The sequence below is a fragment of the Ahaetulla prasina genome, chromosome 7 (genome assembly GCF_028640845.1).
Source record: "Ahaetulla prasina isolate Xishuangbanna chromosome 7, ASM2864084v1, whole genome shotgun sequence".
Lineage (NCBI taxonomy): Eukaryota > Metazoa > Chordata > Lepidosauria > Squamata > Colubridae > Ahaetulla > Ahaetulla prasina.
Window position 1 is genome coordinate 37,387,151 of NC_080545.1, and position 20,460 is coordinate 37,407,610.

General features: G+C 36.4%; 1 protein-coding gene across 4 annotated transcripts in view; it reads left to right on the forward strand.

The window, feature by feature from the left end:
* Positions 1-347: 347 nt before the first annotated feature.
* The window catches only part of PNPLA8 (patatin like phospholipase domain containing 8), a 67,798-nt gene continuing 47,685 nt past the window's right edge, over positions 348-20,460 (forward strand). For 2 of the 4 annotated variants that reach the window (XM_058191829.1, XM_058191832.1), the window contains exons 1-7: positions 348-470; positions 2,158-3,322; positions 4,962-5,111; positions 6,265-6,416; positions 10,331-10,425; positions 12,124-12,295; positions 14,427-14,484. In XM_058191829.1, coding sequence (XP_058047812.1) covers positions 2,243-3,322; positions 4,962-5,111; positions 6,265-6,416; positions 10,331-10,425; positions 12,124-12,295; positions 14,427-14,484 — 1,707 coding nt within the window. In that variant the 5' untranslated portion in view covers positions 348-470; positions 2,158-2,242. Of the gene's footprint in view, positions 471-583; positions 924-2,157; positions 3,323-4,961; positions 5,112-6,264; positions 6,417-10,330; positions 10,426-12,123; positions 12,296-14,426; positions 14,485-20,460 lie in introns of all 4 variants that reach the window. The other 2 variants (XM_058191830.1, XM_058191831.1) reach the window with 2 other exon arrangements.

Below are 20,460 nucleotides of genomic sequence, written 5' to 3' on the forward strand. Positions count from 1 at the left end.
CCTCTGAGCCACTACGTTCCTGGTGTTTAATAAATAGGTCGTTATTAATATATATCCAGTTTTATGAGCGCCCTCCTCCACGGAGAAGCAATAGGGGCAAGAATTCTATACTGTAATATGCGATGGTTTGATGGCTTTAAAAGCCAAGGTGTTAAGCCGATTTTGTTTTGCGCAGGATAGGAAAGTACATCCGCTCCACATATCTTACGAAAATCTGTAATTCCAACATGTGCTCCGCCCCCGGAAGCCTCCCACACTTACCCATGATGCCTCTCTCTCCCTCGTCGTCGTCCTCCTCCTCCTCCACCACAGAGATTTTCAACTTCGGTCCTACCGCTCAGCCCAGCTACCATAGAGATTACTGAGCACAAGAGAGTAGACGCTCTGGCTCCTTGAGTCGGAAAAGCTCTACGGTGTTTGGGCTTTGCAGGAAGAGTCTTTAAGGAAATTGCGAGAAGCGACTGTAATCGGTATGGAAAGGAGAAGCGGGGCAATAGGGAGAGGGGAAGCGGGAGGAATGAGGTGCTGGGGGACCGTTGTTATGTCGAGGGAAGGCTTTAACCTCCCTTCTTTTTCCATCCAGCTTCTCGAAGCCAGAAAGCTCCAGAAAGAGGACTTTGGGAAGCCGAGCCCCCTTCCCTGTACTTGATTTAAAGCTCGGCATCTCCGCTTCTAAATGGAGAATGAACCTCCTGTAATAAGAGCAATAGAAAGTGAAAAGCTTCCTCTTCTCCCTTTAAGATCACTTTATCATCTCTGATGTTAGCAGTGGAGAAGCAAAAATGGAAAGAATTTCCCGCACCATCCCACCCCGTTCCCCCCGCCCCCCCCACTCCCGTTCAGGAGTCCCGAGAGCAAACTAACTCCTCTTTCTCTCCTGGAGGATCCTTTCTTGAATGCGACTGTATGGTGTATATCTGCCCGTATGTAAATCCTGGGGGTGCACAATGTATGCAGCCAGAGAATGTATTCCTAAATGACTCTTAACTCTTCCAAAGGGTATTTTTTGTGGTTGTAAGAAAAAAACTTCATGAGGTGGTGCAAACTTTTGTCCCATGATCTGTTGGCAATTACTTGCCATCTTGTTGCTAGTTTGTGTCTTAAACATCTTGGTTTCCCAGATGCAGTTTTTCTTTACTGAAAATATTTGGGTGACCCAGAGCATGACATGCTGCAAATGATATAGCGATCTAGTACTGTTTGAATTTGATACAGCTTTTTAACAGGCTTTATTACGCTAAGCACCTGTTTCCCTAGACGTTTCCCAAAAGTACCCTTTTAGAGAGATTGATTGCTGTGTTGAAGGTGGGTTATTAAAAAAGAATGATTTGTGCAAGAATAGGATGGAAAATCACAGCATTGCAAGAAGAATTAATTGACTGATGAATGATTGGGAAGTTTTAGGGTATTGTCAATATTTCTGAAATGACTGCGGCTAACTGTTGAGTAATTTGTTAATTTACTTTGAATTATTCTCATGTTCTTGCAGACATGTGCCATGCATTTTGGATTTATCATAATGTTTGTGTACTAAATTTCTAATTTTATTGATGTGTAGCATATCTTGCCTCTGTATAAGATGCTACATCTGAGGATCTTTAGCACTTTCCTAGATAACTGATCCTGTATTTCTGGTGATCTTTTTTTCTCACTATATTTTTCAGAAGAGCTTTATATCATGACACAATTATTAATTTGATGAGCTTCCTTATCAGCTTTTTTTTTTTTTTGTAGTGATAGCACTTAGATTTATATACCATTTCACAGTGCTTTATAGTCATCTTTAAATGGTTTACAGAATCAGTATGTTGTCCCCAACAATCTGGGCCTTCGTTTTACCAATGGTGGAAGAATGGAAGGCTGAGTCAAACCTGAGCCGGTGAGACTCAAACTGCCAAACTGTTGACAGACAGCAATCAGCAGAATTAGCCTGCAATACTGCATTCTAACCATTGTGCCACCTCTTTAAGCTAGAATTCTCCATGTATTGGAGCTACAACTTGGCATTTGATCAGAATGATTTGGAATTTTGACAATGATTTGGTTGGAGAAGGCTTTTCTAGGCAAGGAACAAGCATATTTTTCTTAAAAATCTTTGTTTACATATGGAACCTGATGTACATAATAAAGTGATGCTCTTTCCTTCTTCTGTTCCAGGTAATATTATGAACCGTAATGTTTATTTCTAAAATAAGATTTTTTGAGGGAAAGAATTTATGGACAATTTCTGTTTTTATAAGTAATGTCAATTCAGTTTCTTTTAGATAAATATGTGTACCTAGCATTTAGTACAAAAAGTCTTTGGAGTGGACAGAGAACTGGAAAACTACGCTATTTTTACAAACCTGAACTTTTATGGAGGACAAGCTATGCTTCTCCTCTTAGAGTGTTACACACAAGCAGCCAATACTATAAATGGACAAGAGGCAAAACAGAGTGGCAGAAGTACCTCTACTGCCATTACTGTCTGGGTTACAGAATTTCTAAATTTAGCACTTCTAAGGAATTGTCCAAAAACAATCGCATGTCCCGATTGAAGAACACTTTAGAATCTGTCTCCAAGGCTGTGTCTGGCACTCACAGTGAACTAGTTTCACGGCTAGCTCGTCTAAAACCTCAATCTGCTATACTGAAAAAATCAGTTGAAGCTGATGGGAAGGAGAATAGCTTTTTTATCAGTTCAGAAAAATACAGAGAAGTCCCAAGTGACATCTATCAGGAGGATTATGATGATAACTTACATGAGAAAAAGACTGTGTCTGCAGATGGAATCTTAGCATCGGTCAATACCATTCAAGGTTCTTTGAAAGATCCCTCAAATATCAAAAATAGTCTTTTTCATGTTAGCAAATTTGCTACAAACTTTGGGGAAACATACAACTTTGTAGCCCATCATATCAACTGGTATTTTAGCACTGTTGGAATGGATCAAGAGAAGAAAGAGAGTGTTCTCCCCCCTAACCCACCCAAACAAAGTGAAGAAACATTTAATTCCTCAGAAGATGACATTTTAAGTGATGAAAACAGGATGAGTGCAGTATCTGCTTTAGTACCTGCCTCACAGTTGCCAAATGCTGAAAAAGTCCCTTCTTCAACTTCCAGTAAAAAGGGTATTTCAAGTTTTCTTTCTTATCCTAGTAACAGTGTACAGGCTTTTGTGGATAGTTACATTGGAGGCCTAGTACCTAAGTTACGATCGGATACAAAATCTGCTGTGCAGGAAAAGACTAAAGAACAGGAACAAGAGGACATGTTGAAAGATGACAAGGAGGCTAAACGTGCAGAAGAGAAAGAAAAGAGGCTAAATCTTCAAAGAGAAAAGGTACATGTCTTTCTTGCAGATAAGAATTTATAATTCATTAATTGGCAACAATACAAGAAAAAGTTTTATCAACAGCAGTAAATTGAAATCCCCCTCAGCATTGTTATTTGAGGGGAAACTCTCAGTGTATAACTGGAGTAGGCAGCCAAGGCTGTCCTCTGCTGTTGTAGACTTCAAGTTCCATCAACTTCAGCCAGCATGGTAGATAGCAAGGTAACATATATTCTTGGTATATTTAGAGCCATGCACCCTTATTCACAATTATGTAACAATATTCATGGTAAAATATATTAGCATGAATGTTTACAGTGGTATCTTAAATGAGGACAAACAATTTATTTGAAGTAATTTTGTACTAAATAGTACTAAAGATGGGCACCATCTTACTTTACAGAAGGTGCTACCTATGTATATGTAAAAAGTTCATTGGTGCACATCACTGTCTTGGGAACAGAAGATGATCCATTGCAAAAGGATTTATAAAACTAGTTTTACCTGCTTATTTCAAGGCAGCCTTTAGTAATCAAATAATTCACTGTTTTAGACTGGGATAATTCTGTGTTACAGAACTGTTGTAGACTTACTAGAATTATGCAATATGAATACAGATGAGTGTCCATGTCCATGTGCACATGCACATTCAAAAATACATTTGAGTTTGAGTTTTTTATTGAACAATGTGCTACTAAAGACCTAATTTGTAAAAAAAAAAGAAAAGCTAAACTTATGTTTTCTTTATAATGCCTGTATTTTGGTCAACTCTCCCAAAGTCCCAGCAAAACTGTAAAGGTTATTAGTGGTCAGAAATATGATTATTAGATCATCTTTCCTAAACTGATTTTTGTGGACCTGAGAAGAAAAAAAATATTTGATAAAAATTGTGTCTGACAAAACTAATGATTGTGTTACCAATCAGTTGCCAGTTACCAGGAAAAAAAATCAAGAGTACAAAATCCATGGTCTTCTCCCTATTGTGAACTACAGTTCATATTACTTAGTGTGATTAGTAATGGGAATGCCAAAAGTTGTATTCAGTGGTATCTGAACAATTGGCATAAGCACTGTTGTAAATGATTGGCTGCTTAAAGATATATTTATTTCATTTTATATAGCTGCTAATCTTGTGAAAATGACTCTGGTAGGTAACAACAATTAAAACTAGCAAGAACATAAAATAAATATGTAACTAGCAGCTGAGATAAACCAACAGACAATAAACACATTCACTTCACAGGCAAACATCTTTTCTTGAAAGATAAAGTTGCAAAAATAATTTGGTTTAAAATATGTTTTTGATGTATTTCAGTAACATAACCTTAATATATTTATTTTTAAGCAGTGAAACCAGTCTAAGTAAGACTTTATTCACATATTTAATAAGGAGCAAACCATATTAAACTCAATAGAACTGACATTTCTGAATACATTATCCATTTATTATTATGAAAGGTTTATGAATTAGAATTTCTATCAAGGTGCACAAAATTACTGTTTCACTGATAAAATATTTAAATATATGCTACACATTTGGAGAAGATAATAAATTATGTGGCCATATCTTTTTCAAATGGATCAATGCACTTAATCGTTTTGCAAACATTTCCTTGATATTTATAGGGTTCTTTTGTATTGTTTTCAGATTATTGCAAAGGTTAGTGTAGATAATAGAACTCGGGCTTTAACTCAAGCATTGCGAAGATCGTCTACTAGAAGAGTCTGTATCAACAGAGTTGAAGAACTGACATACCATCTGTTGGAATTTCCAGATAGTAGAGGCATTGCCATTAAGGTAATATTTGACTTTAAACAGGCATGATGGGCTAGTGGCTAAAGATGCTGGGCTTGTCACCTGGAAAGTCAACAGCCCAGATTCAAGACCCGAGTACCACATAATGTTACTTCCCCAGCTCCAACTAGCAGTTCAAAAGCAAGCAAATGCAAGTAGATAAGTAGGTACCACTTTGGTGGGAGTGTGACAGCATTCCATGTTCCTTGGCATACAGTAATGATCATGATCATGGTCTTCAGACAATGCTGGCTCCCTCAGCTAAGAAACGGAGATGAATCCCCCTAGAGTCAGACACAACTGGACAGGGGAAACCTTTATCTTTACTTTAATCTGACTTTAAATAGGGAACAGCTCCTAATTGTGACAAAAAGGGAAAAGAGTATTTGTTCTGGAAGTCAAAGTGAATGGGACATTTTATCCCGTAGCTTTTAGATATAATGCTAAATTTGCATACTACTTTATACCTAAATAGGAATCAAAGATTTTAATATTTTGTATAATGGTGGACAACCTATGAACCTTCAGTTGACTTATTTGGCCTGCTAGCAGTCAGTCTTTTCATTACTTAGCAATCTTGAGAAAGGGAAAAGAATCAGACATAATAGTGTGGATCTAATCATGTTTCATTTTAATAGCCCACCCTTTGCCAACCTGCAATTGTCCCCACTCCAGATAAATTGACTTTAAGAAATAAAGTCCTTGACAGATTTCTGACCTCATATCAAGATTGTACCAATCACTATTTCGAGTTTTATAATTTTTTAAAGATATAGGACTGTAGTATAGTGTTCTGAAGATAACTGAATTCATTTCTTTGTGATAGTAGAAACTGGCTAACTATATGTGTAGTTATAGCCGCTATATTCTTTGTAATTCAATTGACTTCTTATAGTGATCTGCGATTTAAAACGTTAGCCATAATTACACTTTTGGCAGCTGAAAGATTCCAGCAACCTGTTAATAGTATAGTTGTTTAGAAGTAATCTTGGCTATTTCACCAGTGTTTATTTTCTCACAAATTGCTCAAGAGTTGAGTGTTAAATGTCCAAAATTATCCTTACTTTCATTTTAATCTTAAGGAACTTGTATATATAATAGTTTCAGGTATGTGGTATAACAGGATTATCAGCAAAAATCTTTATTTTTATTATAGGAAAATGTCATTCCATGCTTGCTGAAACTTAGACAGACAAAAGATGAAGCACTACAGGCTGCTGTGAGAGAGGCCTTGGCTGTGGTTGGCTATACAGACCCAGTAAAAGGGTGGGGCATTCGAATTCTTTCCATTGATGGTGGAGGAACAAGGTATTTAGCAAAACAAATTCCCATAAAAAATTATGGCTTGAAAGGGATTATAACTAGAGAGAAATTGAGGTTTTGGTGATTTATTTTTATTGTTATCTTGTCCCTAAAACAATATATTTTATCATGCCTGATAGATGTGGGGTAGCATTTGGTCGATTTGAGTAATTTGAGTAAAAAAAAAAAAGATTTAACCTTGTTTGCATGTTCAGTCTGGAGATTACATGGAAACATAGGGCAGAAGGAAATTTAGATGTCATTCATCTGATGCTAAATGATACATTGCTGGTATTCCTCTTAGTATCAGTGGTACATTAAATTGAAAAGTTAATAATTAATGTGATGTCTCTTCAAAGGTTTGAATATATATCTCCCAATCCTAATGTAATAAGAAAACAACAGGTAGTTATCTGAATTAAACTAAACTGGGTTTTTTATTTGTATTTATTCCATTTATTTTCTGTTGTTGAGTTCCAATTGGCTAAAAATTATTACATGAAAGTATAAAAATATTAATTATAATTGAGATTAAATTAAACTAAATGTATTTATTAAATTTATATGCTATCCATCTTCCTTTCCAAAGTGTCACTTGGAGCTTACAATACCATAAAATCATAAATTTTAACATTAAAATAACAGGACTCTGATAAAAACTATTAAGTTTGATAAATAAAATAGTTTTAAAAACTAATAAGTTTGCATTGATGAGAACTCTTTCACCTGTAGCCAGCAAATTGTTTTCATAAAACTACAAATGTAACTTCCCCAAATCATTGAGAGTTGGGTAGTAGACATATTCATATTATTAATTTTATTAATGATGAAATTTTGGAATATTGACTAGAAGAATTATCTTCTAGCATAACATTCAAGGATCCCTTTAGTTAAGACGACTTCCTTATTTTCATATTTGGATCTCAAGTAGGATCTCCAAGTATTCCAACAGATACTTTAACAATCCTTCATGTAATTTTTCCTTTTGTCAGCAGGTGGCACTCCCAGATAAAATTTCAGTATTACCACTAATCAAGCAATCTTTTAGTTGTAGAGCGTTTATAAAAGCAGAATAAGTTTTGTAAGTAAATGATTCCAGCATTTTAAAATGCCTTCCCAGTACCACATCTTCCTAATTTGAGAGTCCAATTTTCTGTATATTTCAGAGTTTGTTATTTTTCTCTTTACGTCTGGTAGTCTGGTAGTTTCTCAGAATGCTTAAACAGATAATTCTGAGCAAATAGTTCTAAATTGTTCCTTGCGGTTGAATTTAAAGCAAAAGGAAATCCTCTCCCCCAGTTCTAGTCATTGTTCACCTACTTCGCTCCAGCACCAATCTTAGATGATGATGATGATGATAATAATAATAATAATAATAATAATAATAGTAATAATAATAATATTTTAATTTGTATACCGCCCTTCTCCCGAAGGACTCAGGGCGGTGAACAACCAAATAAAATACAACTCAAACACATACAATATTAAAAACAACCCTTAAAAAACTTATTCAATTGGCCAAAAAATTTAAAATACAAATTACACCCTATAAAATTACAGAAATTTAAAACCCATTAAATTAAATTAAAATTTTAAAAATCAAGCCAGTCCAGCCATACGAAATAAATAGGTTTTAAGTTCGCGGCGAAAAGTCCTAAGGTCAGGTAATTGTCGAAGTCCAGGGGGAAGCTCGTTCCACAGGGTAGAAGCCCCCACAGAGAAAGCCCTCCCCCTGGGGGCCACCAGCCGACATTGTTTGGCTGACGGCACCCTAAGGAGTCCCTCTCTGTGGGAACGAACCGGTCGCTGGGAGATAGAAGACGGCAGTAGACGGTCCCGTAAGTATCTCAGTCCTAAGCCATGGAGCGCTTTGAAGGTGGTAACCAAGACCTTGAAGCGCACCCAGAAGACAACAGCTAGCCAGTACAGTCTGCGCAGGATAGGTGTTACATGGGAGCTCCGAACCGCTCCCTCAATAACCCGCGCAGTCGCATTCTGGACTAGCTGGAGTCTCCGAGTGCTCTTCAAGGGGAGCCCCATGTAGAGAGCATTGCAGTAGTCCAAGCGAGAGGTAACGAGAGCATGAGTGACTGTGCATAGGGCATCCCGGTCCAGGAACTGGCGGATCAGGCGAACCTGATAGAAAGCTCTCCTGGAGACGGTCGTCAAATGTTCTCAAAAGACAACCGCCAGATGTTCATTGATTGTCCCAGCTTTGTAGCAGCCATCTCTAACTCAGTAGACTTTGAGATTTATAGCAAGGCTTATTCCACAGCATTCCCACATGTTGGTCATTATTCTGCCAAATGCAGAGCTTGCCTTGGCAATTCTGCAGTTGACCTCATTGTCAATTGTCACTGCATGGTGCTGCCTAGGTATGTAAATTGGTCCACTGCTTGCAGCTTTTATCCCTTCACTGTGATGGTGGACTCTTGGTCTTGGGCTTTCGGAGCTGGCTGATGCATCACTTTGGTCTTCTTTATGTTGATGAGGAGGCCGAAGTTGTCCTATGTTACTGCAAATTTTTCCACACTGGCTTGCATTTCCTGCTCTGATCCAGCATTCAGGGCACAGTCATCAGCAAAGAGGAGGTCATGTAGCACAGTCTCCTTTATCTTGGTGACAGCCTGGAGTCTTCGCAGGTTGAACAGTTTCCCATCTGTCCTATATCTCAGACTAACTCTTGAGGAACTGTTCTGGAAGGCATCTGACAACATGGCTGAAAACATTATGCGGAACATTTAATTGTAAATGCCATTGAAAGTTTACATGAAAGGTAGACCATATTGATTTATCAATGAATAAATAAATGTTGGTATTCAAAATACTTTATCACTATTGTGTTAGTTCATTGACATTGGTTACAGAACACAGGAAAAAGATAAGCACACTCTGCAAGAGACAAATTCCCTGAAGATGGGCTCCAGCACAAGTCCGAAAACTCAGAAGACTAAACCTCTGGTCCCGGTGACCAACCCAGATTAGATCATGCCAAAAAATAAATGTTTGTAGACAAATTGCTCAGAATAAGAGAAAGTATGTAAGACCCAAACTAGTATAAGTTTGTCTTCAATATTGGTCAAAACATGTTTAATATTCTTCTTTTATCTATTCCCTGTTTATGAAATATAGTCTGGTGCATAGTTCTAGAAAATTTTGCTTAATAAAAATTTAACCTTATGGAATTTTTGCTTCATACTAAAGATTTTAATTAATAAATTGTAAATCTGTGAAGCCTATCTTCATTAAATTAAGCTTTAGTGGGACTTATTTTTAAGTAAAAATAAATAGTTTTGCTATGTTAGTTTCTTAGTCACTGGTCTGGGACATAAACCATGCAATCCTATTTGAATTTGCTTAGTTTGTGAAAGCCACAGTTGCGGATAATAAGTCATTTTATCACAGCTCTCCCCAGTCTGCGCACTCTTTGTAGGAGTGAACTTCAACACCCAGAATTACCTAATTAGGAAAGCCACTACTGAATTCAGCTGGTCGCTGAAATTTCCTGCCCTTGGAAGATCCCTATATTAGAGAAAGGTTGGGTTAACACATTATACAGCCCAGTTATGCAATCAACCATTTTTAACCACGGCAAAGTTCTTTGTGCAAACTGACAGCATGTTATGCCAGTAGATAGATGTTCAAGATTGTGGATACGTTAGTTGGTTCATCAATAGATTGTTCATCATTGTCCTCCTATCCCATCATATGATACATCCTCAAGTCTGTTCGAGTGAATATCCAAACTGTCTTTGGGATGGAGTGCATAGGACATATTGTGCAACAACACAGCGGAATATTACTGGTTTAACCCTACATAATAGATTGTAAAGCACCTCCTAATAACTACTGTGTTAAATGCTTGTTTTTTACTTAGCAAATTATAACTTGCATGACAGCCCATTTCTCATATTCTGTAGGGGCTTAGTGGCACTTCAGACTCTTCGTAAATTAGAAGAGCTCACTGGAAAGCCCATTCATCAACTTTTTGACTACATTTGTGGAGTGAGTACAGGTAAATTTTCCTGAAATACTGTAATGATGGAAAAAGTCAATTATTTCTTTTGGAAATATTTATGTATTGAAAATCAAAGATGGTTTAATTTTATTTTTAGATTTGCATATATCTAATTTATAGAAACCAAACAGAAAAACAGAAAAGTGGTAAATTAATATGGGAAGAAAGGGTAGCAAAGCAATCCCTTAGGAAAATATACACCAAATGGATTGAAGACCTGGAAGCAGCAGAACATATTCATCTGGAACTACACTGTGTGTTAATATTGTAGGTTATCCTTGTATAAAACATGAGCAGCTAATTTCTCACACATGACAAAATTCTGCTCCAAAGTATATGCAAGAAGGCAGGATTAAGTGTTTGTCTACAGACATTATATTTCTGTTCTGTTTTGTTGTTCAAGACAGCAAAATAGGTGTTGTGCCTCGCCCGTTTTCCCCGCAGCCGGGGCCTTCTTATCTGCTTCCGAACGCTGAGGAATGTCCTAGCATGCCTCCAGCCCCCAGCCCTTGCTCCATGCCCAGGCAAACGGAGCAACTAGACCCCTCCCCCTCCCCCACAGCATGTGAACCTGAGGAAGGTCAATTACCAACAGCTGCAGACTGGAGTGACCTTCGCTTCAGGAGTTTAGATAAGCGGCAGCAACAGAAGGAAGGGAGGGGCAGACTGGGATAAGTGCTGAGTCATGGAGCCACACCCCATGGCCTATATAAAGGATCTGCTTTCTGGCATTCTCTGAGTCAGGCAAAGTCTACCTTATCTTGCTGAAATCACTTTCTGGTCTCCTGCCTGCCTTGAGAACTTTGCTAGGACTTTGGCAGAGCTGCAGAGGCACGCCTGATTCGGATTTCCCTGACCCGGCTGTCAGCGGAGGAGTGGGACACGACAATAGGGTAGCTGATTGATTTAATACACTTTGTAGTAATAATGTATCACAGATATTACAGTGCAGACTGAATAGAGCTGGTAAGTGATGTTTCAGGTTTCACATTGTTGTATTAAAACACTAGGTGGAGCTATACATGAACGTAATTATCATTTGTTGGTTTTTCACAGTGCCTTCAGTGAGATCTGCAAATCTTAAAAACAGATAATATTTATTCATTTTTCTATAGCCACCCATCTCAATCAATGACTGGGTGACTTACAATTTAAAAAATATTAAAACACTAGAAACATTTTAAGGATTAAAAAATGCATGTCAGCACCACTGACAAAGTCTAATATTATACGCAAACTGCTATATAATGTTATCAACCATCCTTTCATAAACTGTGATCTTCCAAATATCTTGGATTACAACTCTCAAGTACAAGAACACTGCTATAAAGAATAATTAGGATAAATTTGCTGCCTGAGAGTTATATCTAATATTTTTATTCGGAGTGTCTACTACAGTAGAAGCAACAATTATGCATATTGGTTGGAGCCATGTCAAGCATGTACGCAGAACCAGTATTTTTCTGAGGTCTTCCTTTTGAAACTACATCATAGCGTAATCCTCATTAATTTCCTGCCTTAGAATCATGGGAATCCATGGTACCATTTTTTTTAAGCAGTGGTAGATGAAGGAATCTCTAAAGCCACAGAAAAGAAATTCAGGTATGCTTTATGTGGTTTGAAATCTTAGGTTGCCAATCTTTGCATGAGATGATAGACATTTAAATTGTCATTCAAATTTACATTCATTTGCAGGTGCTATATTGGCATTTATGTTGGGGTTATTCCATATACCTCTGGATGAATGTGAAGAACTTTACCGGAAACTAGGAACAGATGTCTTTAAGCAAAATGTCATTGTTGGAACAGTTAAAATGGGATGGAGCCATGCATTTTATGACAGTGAAATATGGGAGAAAATGCTTAAGTAAGTTAATATGAAATTATTTACTAATCATGTTTCCTTCAGTATAATCCAAAATATAAAATTGAACTCTTTCTCTGTTATATTAATTAGAACTAAAATAAGATAATATTTTTTAATCAGATGTGGGCCACCTCATTTTATTTATTGGTGGCTCCTTAAAAAACCCACACCTTTTTCTAGACTTGCACAGTAAGTTATATGGTCCCTAGGAAAATTTGTATTTGAGTTAAAGAGGCAACAACAGGCCAGCAACCCACCTAACACTGTATCATATACCCTTGGTGTGGAGGTCATTTTCTTATGGTTTTGTTCTGTCATCACTAAATCCATTTTATGGTTTAGAATTTTTTAGCATAAGTAGGCAGAATGTGGAAATAATTACTATAGGCAGACAATTAACAAAGTAACAAAAGAATCTTGTTTTTAAATCTTGTTTTTAAACAGATTTACTAACTTTACAAAGTAATTGAATTACATTGATATACTAACATAATGCTGTTACTAAACCTGGGTTCCTCACCGAGGCTAGGGAGAAAGTGGTCATTCCCACCTCATGAGCTCCAGAGCCTTCTACCTACAATTCCCAGTTATCTTCTTCTAGAATATAATCTGGGAAGCAATGCTTTATACAACCATCCTTTGATTGTTAGGTCTATCATTTAGTCCTCATATGATGATAGATCCTTAATTCAAACACAGATTTTCCTCTAAGGTTAATGTTATAGGGATTTAAATCAAATAGTTGTGTTGATTCAACTCTAGCAAACTATATGATTATTTATTTATTACACTTACTTACTGCCCATGTTGCTATCCAAGGTAATTTATGGAAATGAATTTGACAGCTCTGTTTTCTGAATATATGAAGGTGAGTTCTCAGAGCTTGTGGGTTGGTTTCCAAATGTTTCGTTACTAAGCTAGGTAACATCGTCAACAGTTTAGTGGATGTCAATGTCAGTGTTCTTCTGTTTATAAAGGCTTTGTGTGGTCAGTAGGTCTTGTGATGGATCAAGTGTGGGTGTGTCAAGTGAAGTCTTATAATGGGTCTTGTGATGGCTCAGGTATGTGTCATCAGTGGGAGTCATGTGATGGGGAAGTTACATCAGGTGAGGATCATTGGGAGGTGAAGTGCTGGTTGGGGGGCTTGCATGAGTTGGTTGAGGATCGGTGCTGTCTGGCTGGCTATGGTTTTGATTTGGATTCTGAGGGCTCATAGGCTGGTTTTAAGTCAATATGTCTGTTGATCAGTGGTGAAATGCAGCCGGTTCTATCCGGCTTGGGTGAACTGGTAACACTGGCAGCAGGAGGCTCCGCCCACCCTCCCAGATGTCATCATATCCCATTTTTGATGCTCTGCGCATGCGCAGAAGGTCCCGCACATGTGCAAAAGTGTTGCATGCGTTCTCCCATTTGCGAACTGGTAAGTGGATTTCACCCCTGCTATTGATGGAATTGTTTGTGGTGTGCAAGGCTTCGATGAACTCACAAGCGTGGTGGATGGTTATGTGGCTGATGATTTTTGTGTTGCTACAATTGAACTGGTGCTGTTTGATGTCAGTGTGAGTAGAGATTAAGGATTTGGGTTTGACTGCCAGCCTGTGTTTGTGGTTCCTGGTTTTTTTTCTGAATACATGTTTAACTGCTATTTTTGAAAAGTTAAGATTATCATTACTTTAAAATTTACTGTTTTAAAATAATCTGTCAAGAAAAGCTGGTTATTTTGAAAATACTCTAATGGGTTATTCCTTCTTTCTGTAAAAAACAAACAAAAATAGTAATAGATAGTAATAAGACTAATTTTATTAAACTGATTCTAAATCCCAAAGGCATTCAGGTTTTAAGTTCTTTTTAAAAAACCAAAACCATGATATTAAAATTGATAGAAATAGAGCAATAGAAATTATCCATGGAAATTATTATAATCAGTGATGGGGATACTATGCTAAACAGACATATATCCAAGCTAATTCTCACTTTTAGCACATGCTTTTATACGTTGATTTCAGTCAAGCTAGAGAAATGAATGCAAAAACATGCTCTGTACCTGATTGAGAGCTGTAGTTCCTAAGAGGAAGGACAGACAGCGCAAACTCTAAAATTGTAACCGTAGCAATTTATCTGGTTTGTGTAGGGAACGAATGGGATCCGATGTTATGTTTGAAACAGCAAGAAATCCTAAATGTCCTAAGGTAAGTTTATTTTCCTAAGGTGTTTACTATTTTCCTTGAAGTTGTTGCTACCCGAAAATAAGACCAGATGTTATATTAATTTTTGCTCCAAAAGATGCATTAGGGCTTATTTTCTGGTTAGATCTTATTTTGGGGGGAACATGGTACTAAATGTTTCCATCTGGCTGACAATCTTAATTGGGCCTTACTTTTGGGGTAGGGCTTATATTACGAGCATCCTGAAACATCATGCTAGAGCTTATTTTCCAGTTGGGTCTTATCTTCAGGGAAACAGGGTATTTATTTTTAATCATAGCTTACAAAGTATTGATATCCATTCTTCTTCCTCCCTTCCTTTAAAAAAAGGATGAGCAGTTCAAATAGCCTAACAGCTTGTTAGCTGAGACATTATTTTTTTATTAGTTTATAATATAAAATACAAAAGCAAATAATAGGAAAAATAGGGGAGGGAAAAGGAAAGGGGAAAATGTAGAAAAGACAGGAAAAAGAAAGAAAAGGCATTGACTTCTGACTCTCTTTGGTGAAGGAGAATAAGATAATAACATCAAACATCAACTTTTTACTTTTAGATTTTCTTCACGAAATTTCTTTGAGAGTGTATCAAGTTTTGTTTCAAGTTTTGTTCCAATTGTCTGAATTAGTTCATGTGTTTTAGCTGTATATTCATCCAAAAAGGGTCCTCCTCTCCAGATAGTCTTTCCATTTTCTCTATCCTCTTGCGTGTAGCCATCTTGTCAGAATATAACTAAAGTTTAAAATTTTAACTTTTAGACTTGTCAATTTATAACATTAAATCCAATGGGTTAAAACATGCTACTGGAGAGTTAATAAGAATTAATAATTCAGTCTTTTGGCTCCCTCATGTGGTCAAACAACCCCACTGCAATATAAGCTACAAAAAAAACAACAACACCTTAGTCTGTGCCTCTTTGTTTTAACAGCCCACACAACTGATCCAGTCAGAAGCATTTAAAATCTATTTCTCCCCCTCCTCACAACAGGATCAAAACACCATTTAGTTAGTCTTTATTTTAAAGGCAAAGAAATTCAGCAAGAGTCAATTAAAGATATAACATCCTCTAGAAGTTTTAAGCCAAAAAGTTTCAAAAGTACAAGTAATCCTCGATTTATGACCACAATTGAGCCCAACATTTCTATTGTTAAGTGAAACATTTGTTAAGTGAGTTTGCCCCATTTTGCAACTTTACTTGGCACATTTGTTAAGTGAACCACTGAAGTTGTTAAAAATTAGTAACATGGTTGTTAAGTGAATCTGGCTTCCCCATTGACTTTGCCTGTCAGGTCACAGAAGGTGATTACGTGACCCTAGGACACTGCAACCATCATAAATATGAATCAGTTCCCAGTTATCTGAATTTTGATCATGTGACCATGGAGATACTATAATGGTCATAAGTGAAAAATGGTCATATGTCCCTTTTTTCAATCCCGTTTGTAACTTTGAACAGTCACTAAATGAACTGTTGTAAGTCAAGGACTACCTGTAGTTTCCACAGGGATTTTCAACTTCTTTATTTTGGCTCAGATACACCAACTCCTCCCCTCTTCACCTTAAAGTCACCCTTAAAGTCACGGAGCTTCAGAAAGGAACAAAAAGGAGACAGCAGGCTGCAGCCAGAGGGAGCTCTTTTAAAGCAAAAAGTAAATATGCAAAAAGCTAATGTCTGAGAAACAGTGGCAAACTTTATTGTCCATTTTAAATGCCTGGTTCTTCCACAGTGAACTTGCTTTTGGCTGCCCTGCCCCCAGCCAGAGACTTGCTCAATTAGTTCTTCAAGAAACTCTTTGAGACCATCCAGCCATCTGGGTGAGCAAAAGGGTTGATTTCCAGAGCTTCCCCTTTCCTTGGGAAGTTTCTTCTACTGACAAAACATTCTAAGTTTAAAATTGTTGAGAATCGATAGCAGACCAAGAAAAGAATGCTATAAGTAAGATGTCATCTTTCCGCCGAAAGCCCATTAGTTGGAACGTTCTTTTTTTTTTTAATTGAAAAAGTTTTTACAAAAAAAAAGCTTCCCACCTTTTTCCCCCTCCCCTTACCCCCTCCCCTCCTTCAAAACCCCTCCCCGACTTCCCGGAACAAACACAAGGTATAGTTAAAAATAAAACAAACATGCTAAAAAAATTTCCTCCTAACTCAATTATACTCCTGCATTTCTCATCAAATCCTAACCTCCCCCAATGCAATCTGAAATAATACATCCTAATCATTCAAAGGCAGTCTGATATCTCTTCATCTGATATCTGTTTTAAATATAGTCAATCCATTTTTTCCATTCATTTAAGTATCTTTCTTGCGTATTGTGTTTCAAAAAGGCTGAGATTTTTGCCATCTCAGCCAAATTGGCAACTTTCAATATCCATTCTTCTATTGTAGGTAATTCTTTTTTCTTCTAGTACTGTCTTATCAGTAATCTTGCCGCTGTTATTAGATTTAAAATCAATTTAGTCTCAATTACTGTACAGTCCGTGATAATTCCCAGTAAAAAAAATTGCGGCAGGAACTTTATCTTCTTTTTCAAAACACTTTGTAAAATCCACCAAATTCTTATCCAAAAAGCCTTAATATTCTTGCAAGTCCACCAAATATGAAAATATGTAGCATCATCACAGTTACATTTCCAACATTTTGCTTGCATATCTGGATACATACATGACCATTTCTTAGGATCTAAATGCCATCTATAAAACATTTTATAAAAAATTTCCCTTAAATTCTGCGTCTGCGTAAATTTTAACATTTCTAACCCAAATTTTTTCCCGTTTCCAATAATATTGGCTCCTGAAAATTTTGTGCCCACTTTATCATACAGTCCTTCACCAAATCCCTTTCAGAATCTATTTCAAGTAACACATTATACAATCTCTTTATATGTTCCTGAGACTGATTTCTAATTTGCTTTACCAAATTTTCCTCATTCTGGACTATACCAATTTTCTGATCTTCCTTCCATCTAGCACGTAGTTGCCCATATTGAAACCAAGTATAATTTTTCCCTTCTTCTTTTAATACGTGCAGAGATTTTAATTGCAAATTACCTCTTTCAGTATACAAAAGATCTTTATATGTAATCATTTCCTGATTCTGTTCTATATTTATATTCTCTATTGTATGCCTGGGACTCGCCCACATAGGAACCTTATAATTTAGTTTATAAGAGTATTTTTTCCAAACACGCAAGAGAGCAATTCTTAACACATGATTTTTAAAGGCCTTATCCACTTTTTTATCATAAATTAAATATGCATGCCATCCATATAATAAATCATAACCTTCTATATTCAGGATTCGTTCCTCCGTTAGAGTAAACCAATCACTTATTGCAGAGAGAGCAGCTGCTTCATAGTATAATTTAAAATTGGGCATTTTTAAACCTCCCCTTTCCCAGGAATCTTAAATTATTTTCATTTTAACCCTCACTTTTTTACCTTCCCATATAAATTTATTAATTCCAGTCTGCCATTCCTCCAAATTTTTATCTTTCTTAATTATTGGTATAATCTGAAACAGGAATAAAAATCTAGGTAAAACGTTCATTTTGATAGCAGCTATTCTCCCCAGCAGCGATAATTGCAATTTTTTCCAAACAATCAACTCCTTCTGAACTTTTTGCCATAACGCCTCATAATTATTCTTGTACAATTTCACATTTGATGGTGTAATATAAATCCCTAAATATTTAACCTTTTTTACAATTTCAAATCCTGTTATTTCCTCTAATTTTTCTTTCTGTTGACTTGTCATATTTTTTATTATCACTTTTGTTTTATTCTGATTTACCTTAAACCCTGAAACCTTTCCATATCGATCAATTATTTCCAACAGAGATAAACTTGAGTTTATGGGATTTGTTAAAGTAATCACCAAGTCATCTGCAAAAGCTCTCAGTTTATATTCATGTTGTCTAACTTTAATTTCCTCTGTCTCCTTTGATTCTTTTTTTTTTAGTAAAAAAGTTTTATTTTTACAATCATGTCAAACAATTCATTCAATGTACAGTTATATACATTTAGTCGGGCCTGCCCAGTCACCACCCCCCTTTTTAACACTCCCCTCTTCTACCTTCTTTTACTATCCAAACCTTCCTCTCCTTCTCTTATCTACATCCTCTCCTCCCTCCACCCTACACCTTCCTTCTCCCTCTTCTACCCCTCTTCCTTCCTCTTCTCCTCTTTCCTACCTCCTACTTTCTCTTTTCTCCCTCCCCACTGTTCTAAAATGGTAACTGGGCAGACCCGACCCTACATTAATTATATTTATACATCTTCAATAATCCCTGTACATTCACCATCACTCCATCTCTAGCCTCAACCCCCCAATTCCCCTCCCCCATACCCCCCGCCCCCCACCCCGACTTCCCAAAACAAAATGCAGGGTATCAAAACTAACAATCATAATCTAAAATAATTCCTAAATTATAATCTCTAGTCTCTCCACACTTAATCACACTCTCAATTCCCCTCTCCTTCAGAAATATATCTAATACAAAATATTTCCTAAATTTACTCATATGCTATTCGATAATTTTTTATCTGATACTTATTCTGAATATAATCAATCCACATTTTCCATTCTAAAATATATTTTTCTTGTGTATAGTCTTTCAAATAAGCAGAGATTTTTGCCATTTCTGCCAGATTTGATACTTTAAGTGTCCATTTTTCAATTGTAGGTAATTCTTCTTTCTTCCAATATTGAGCAATCAAAAGTCTTGCGGCTGTTACTGGAGGGAACTTAACCCTTCAAACCCCTTTTTTCTCAGGGGCTTTAGGGAAATTCAACCTCTGCCCTCAGCTCACCACCTTCTCCTTCTCCCGAAGAGGGGGTTTTCCGAACCGCTGGACAGCAGATTTAAGCTGTCCTAGCGATTCCACATAATCCAGAGGTTGGTGATCGTAAAGATCACCGCCATCACCTACGGTGCCAAACCGGAAGTCTTTAAGTGTCCATTTTTCAATTGTAGGTAATTCTTCTTTCTTCCAATATTGAGCAATCAAAAGTCTTGCGGCTGTTATTAAGTTCAAAATCAATTTAGTCTCTATAACTGTACAGTCCATAATTATTCCTAGTAAAAAGAACTGCGGAGTAAACTTAATCTTCTTTTTCAAAATATTCTGCATAATCCACCATACTTTAATCCAAAATGCTTTAACTTTTTTACAAGTCCACCATATATGGTAATAAGTGGCATCTTCACAATCGCATCTCCAACATTTAGCCTGTACATTAGGATACATACATGACAATTTTTTTGGGTCTATATGCCATCTATAAAACATCTTATAAAAATTTTCTCTCATATTTTGCGCTTGTGTAAATTTAACATTCCTCACCCAAATTCTTTCCCAAGTTTCCAACATTATTGGTTGCTGAAAATTTTGTGCCCACTTAATCATACAATCCTTAACCAATTCAGTCTCTGAGTCTATTTCTACTTGTCTCCTTTGATTCTTGTACTTTATCCAATAATGGCTCCAGAGTTAAAATAAACAATAATGGTGATAAAGGACATCCCTGTCTTGTTCCTTTCGCAATTTTAAAAGCTTCTGTTAAATTACCATTAATTATTATCTGGGCTGTTTGCTCTCCATAAATTGCTCTAATTATTCTTACAAAACCATCTCCAAATTGCATTTTTTCTATTAATTTAAATAAAAAGTCCCAATGCAATCGATCAAAAGCTTTCTCTGCATCCAAAAAAATAAATGCTGCTGATATAAAAATTTTCTTTTCTAAATATTCCAATAAATTAACAATCTGCCTAACATTATTCCTCATCTGTCTCCCTTTTATAAATCCAGATTGATCAGTATGAATTCTACGTTGTAAAACTAACATTAATCTATTTGCTATTATTTTAACAAAAATCTTATAATCATTATTTAAAAGTGAAATTGGCCTATAGTTCCCAGGTTTAGAACAATCCTGTTCCTCTTTTGGTATCAATGAAATAA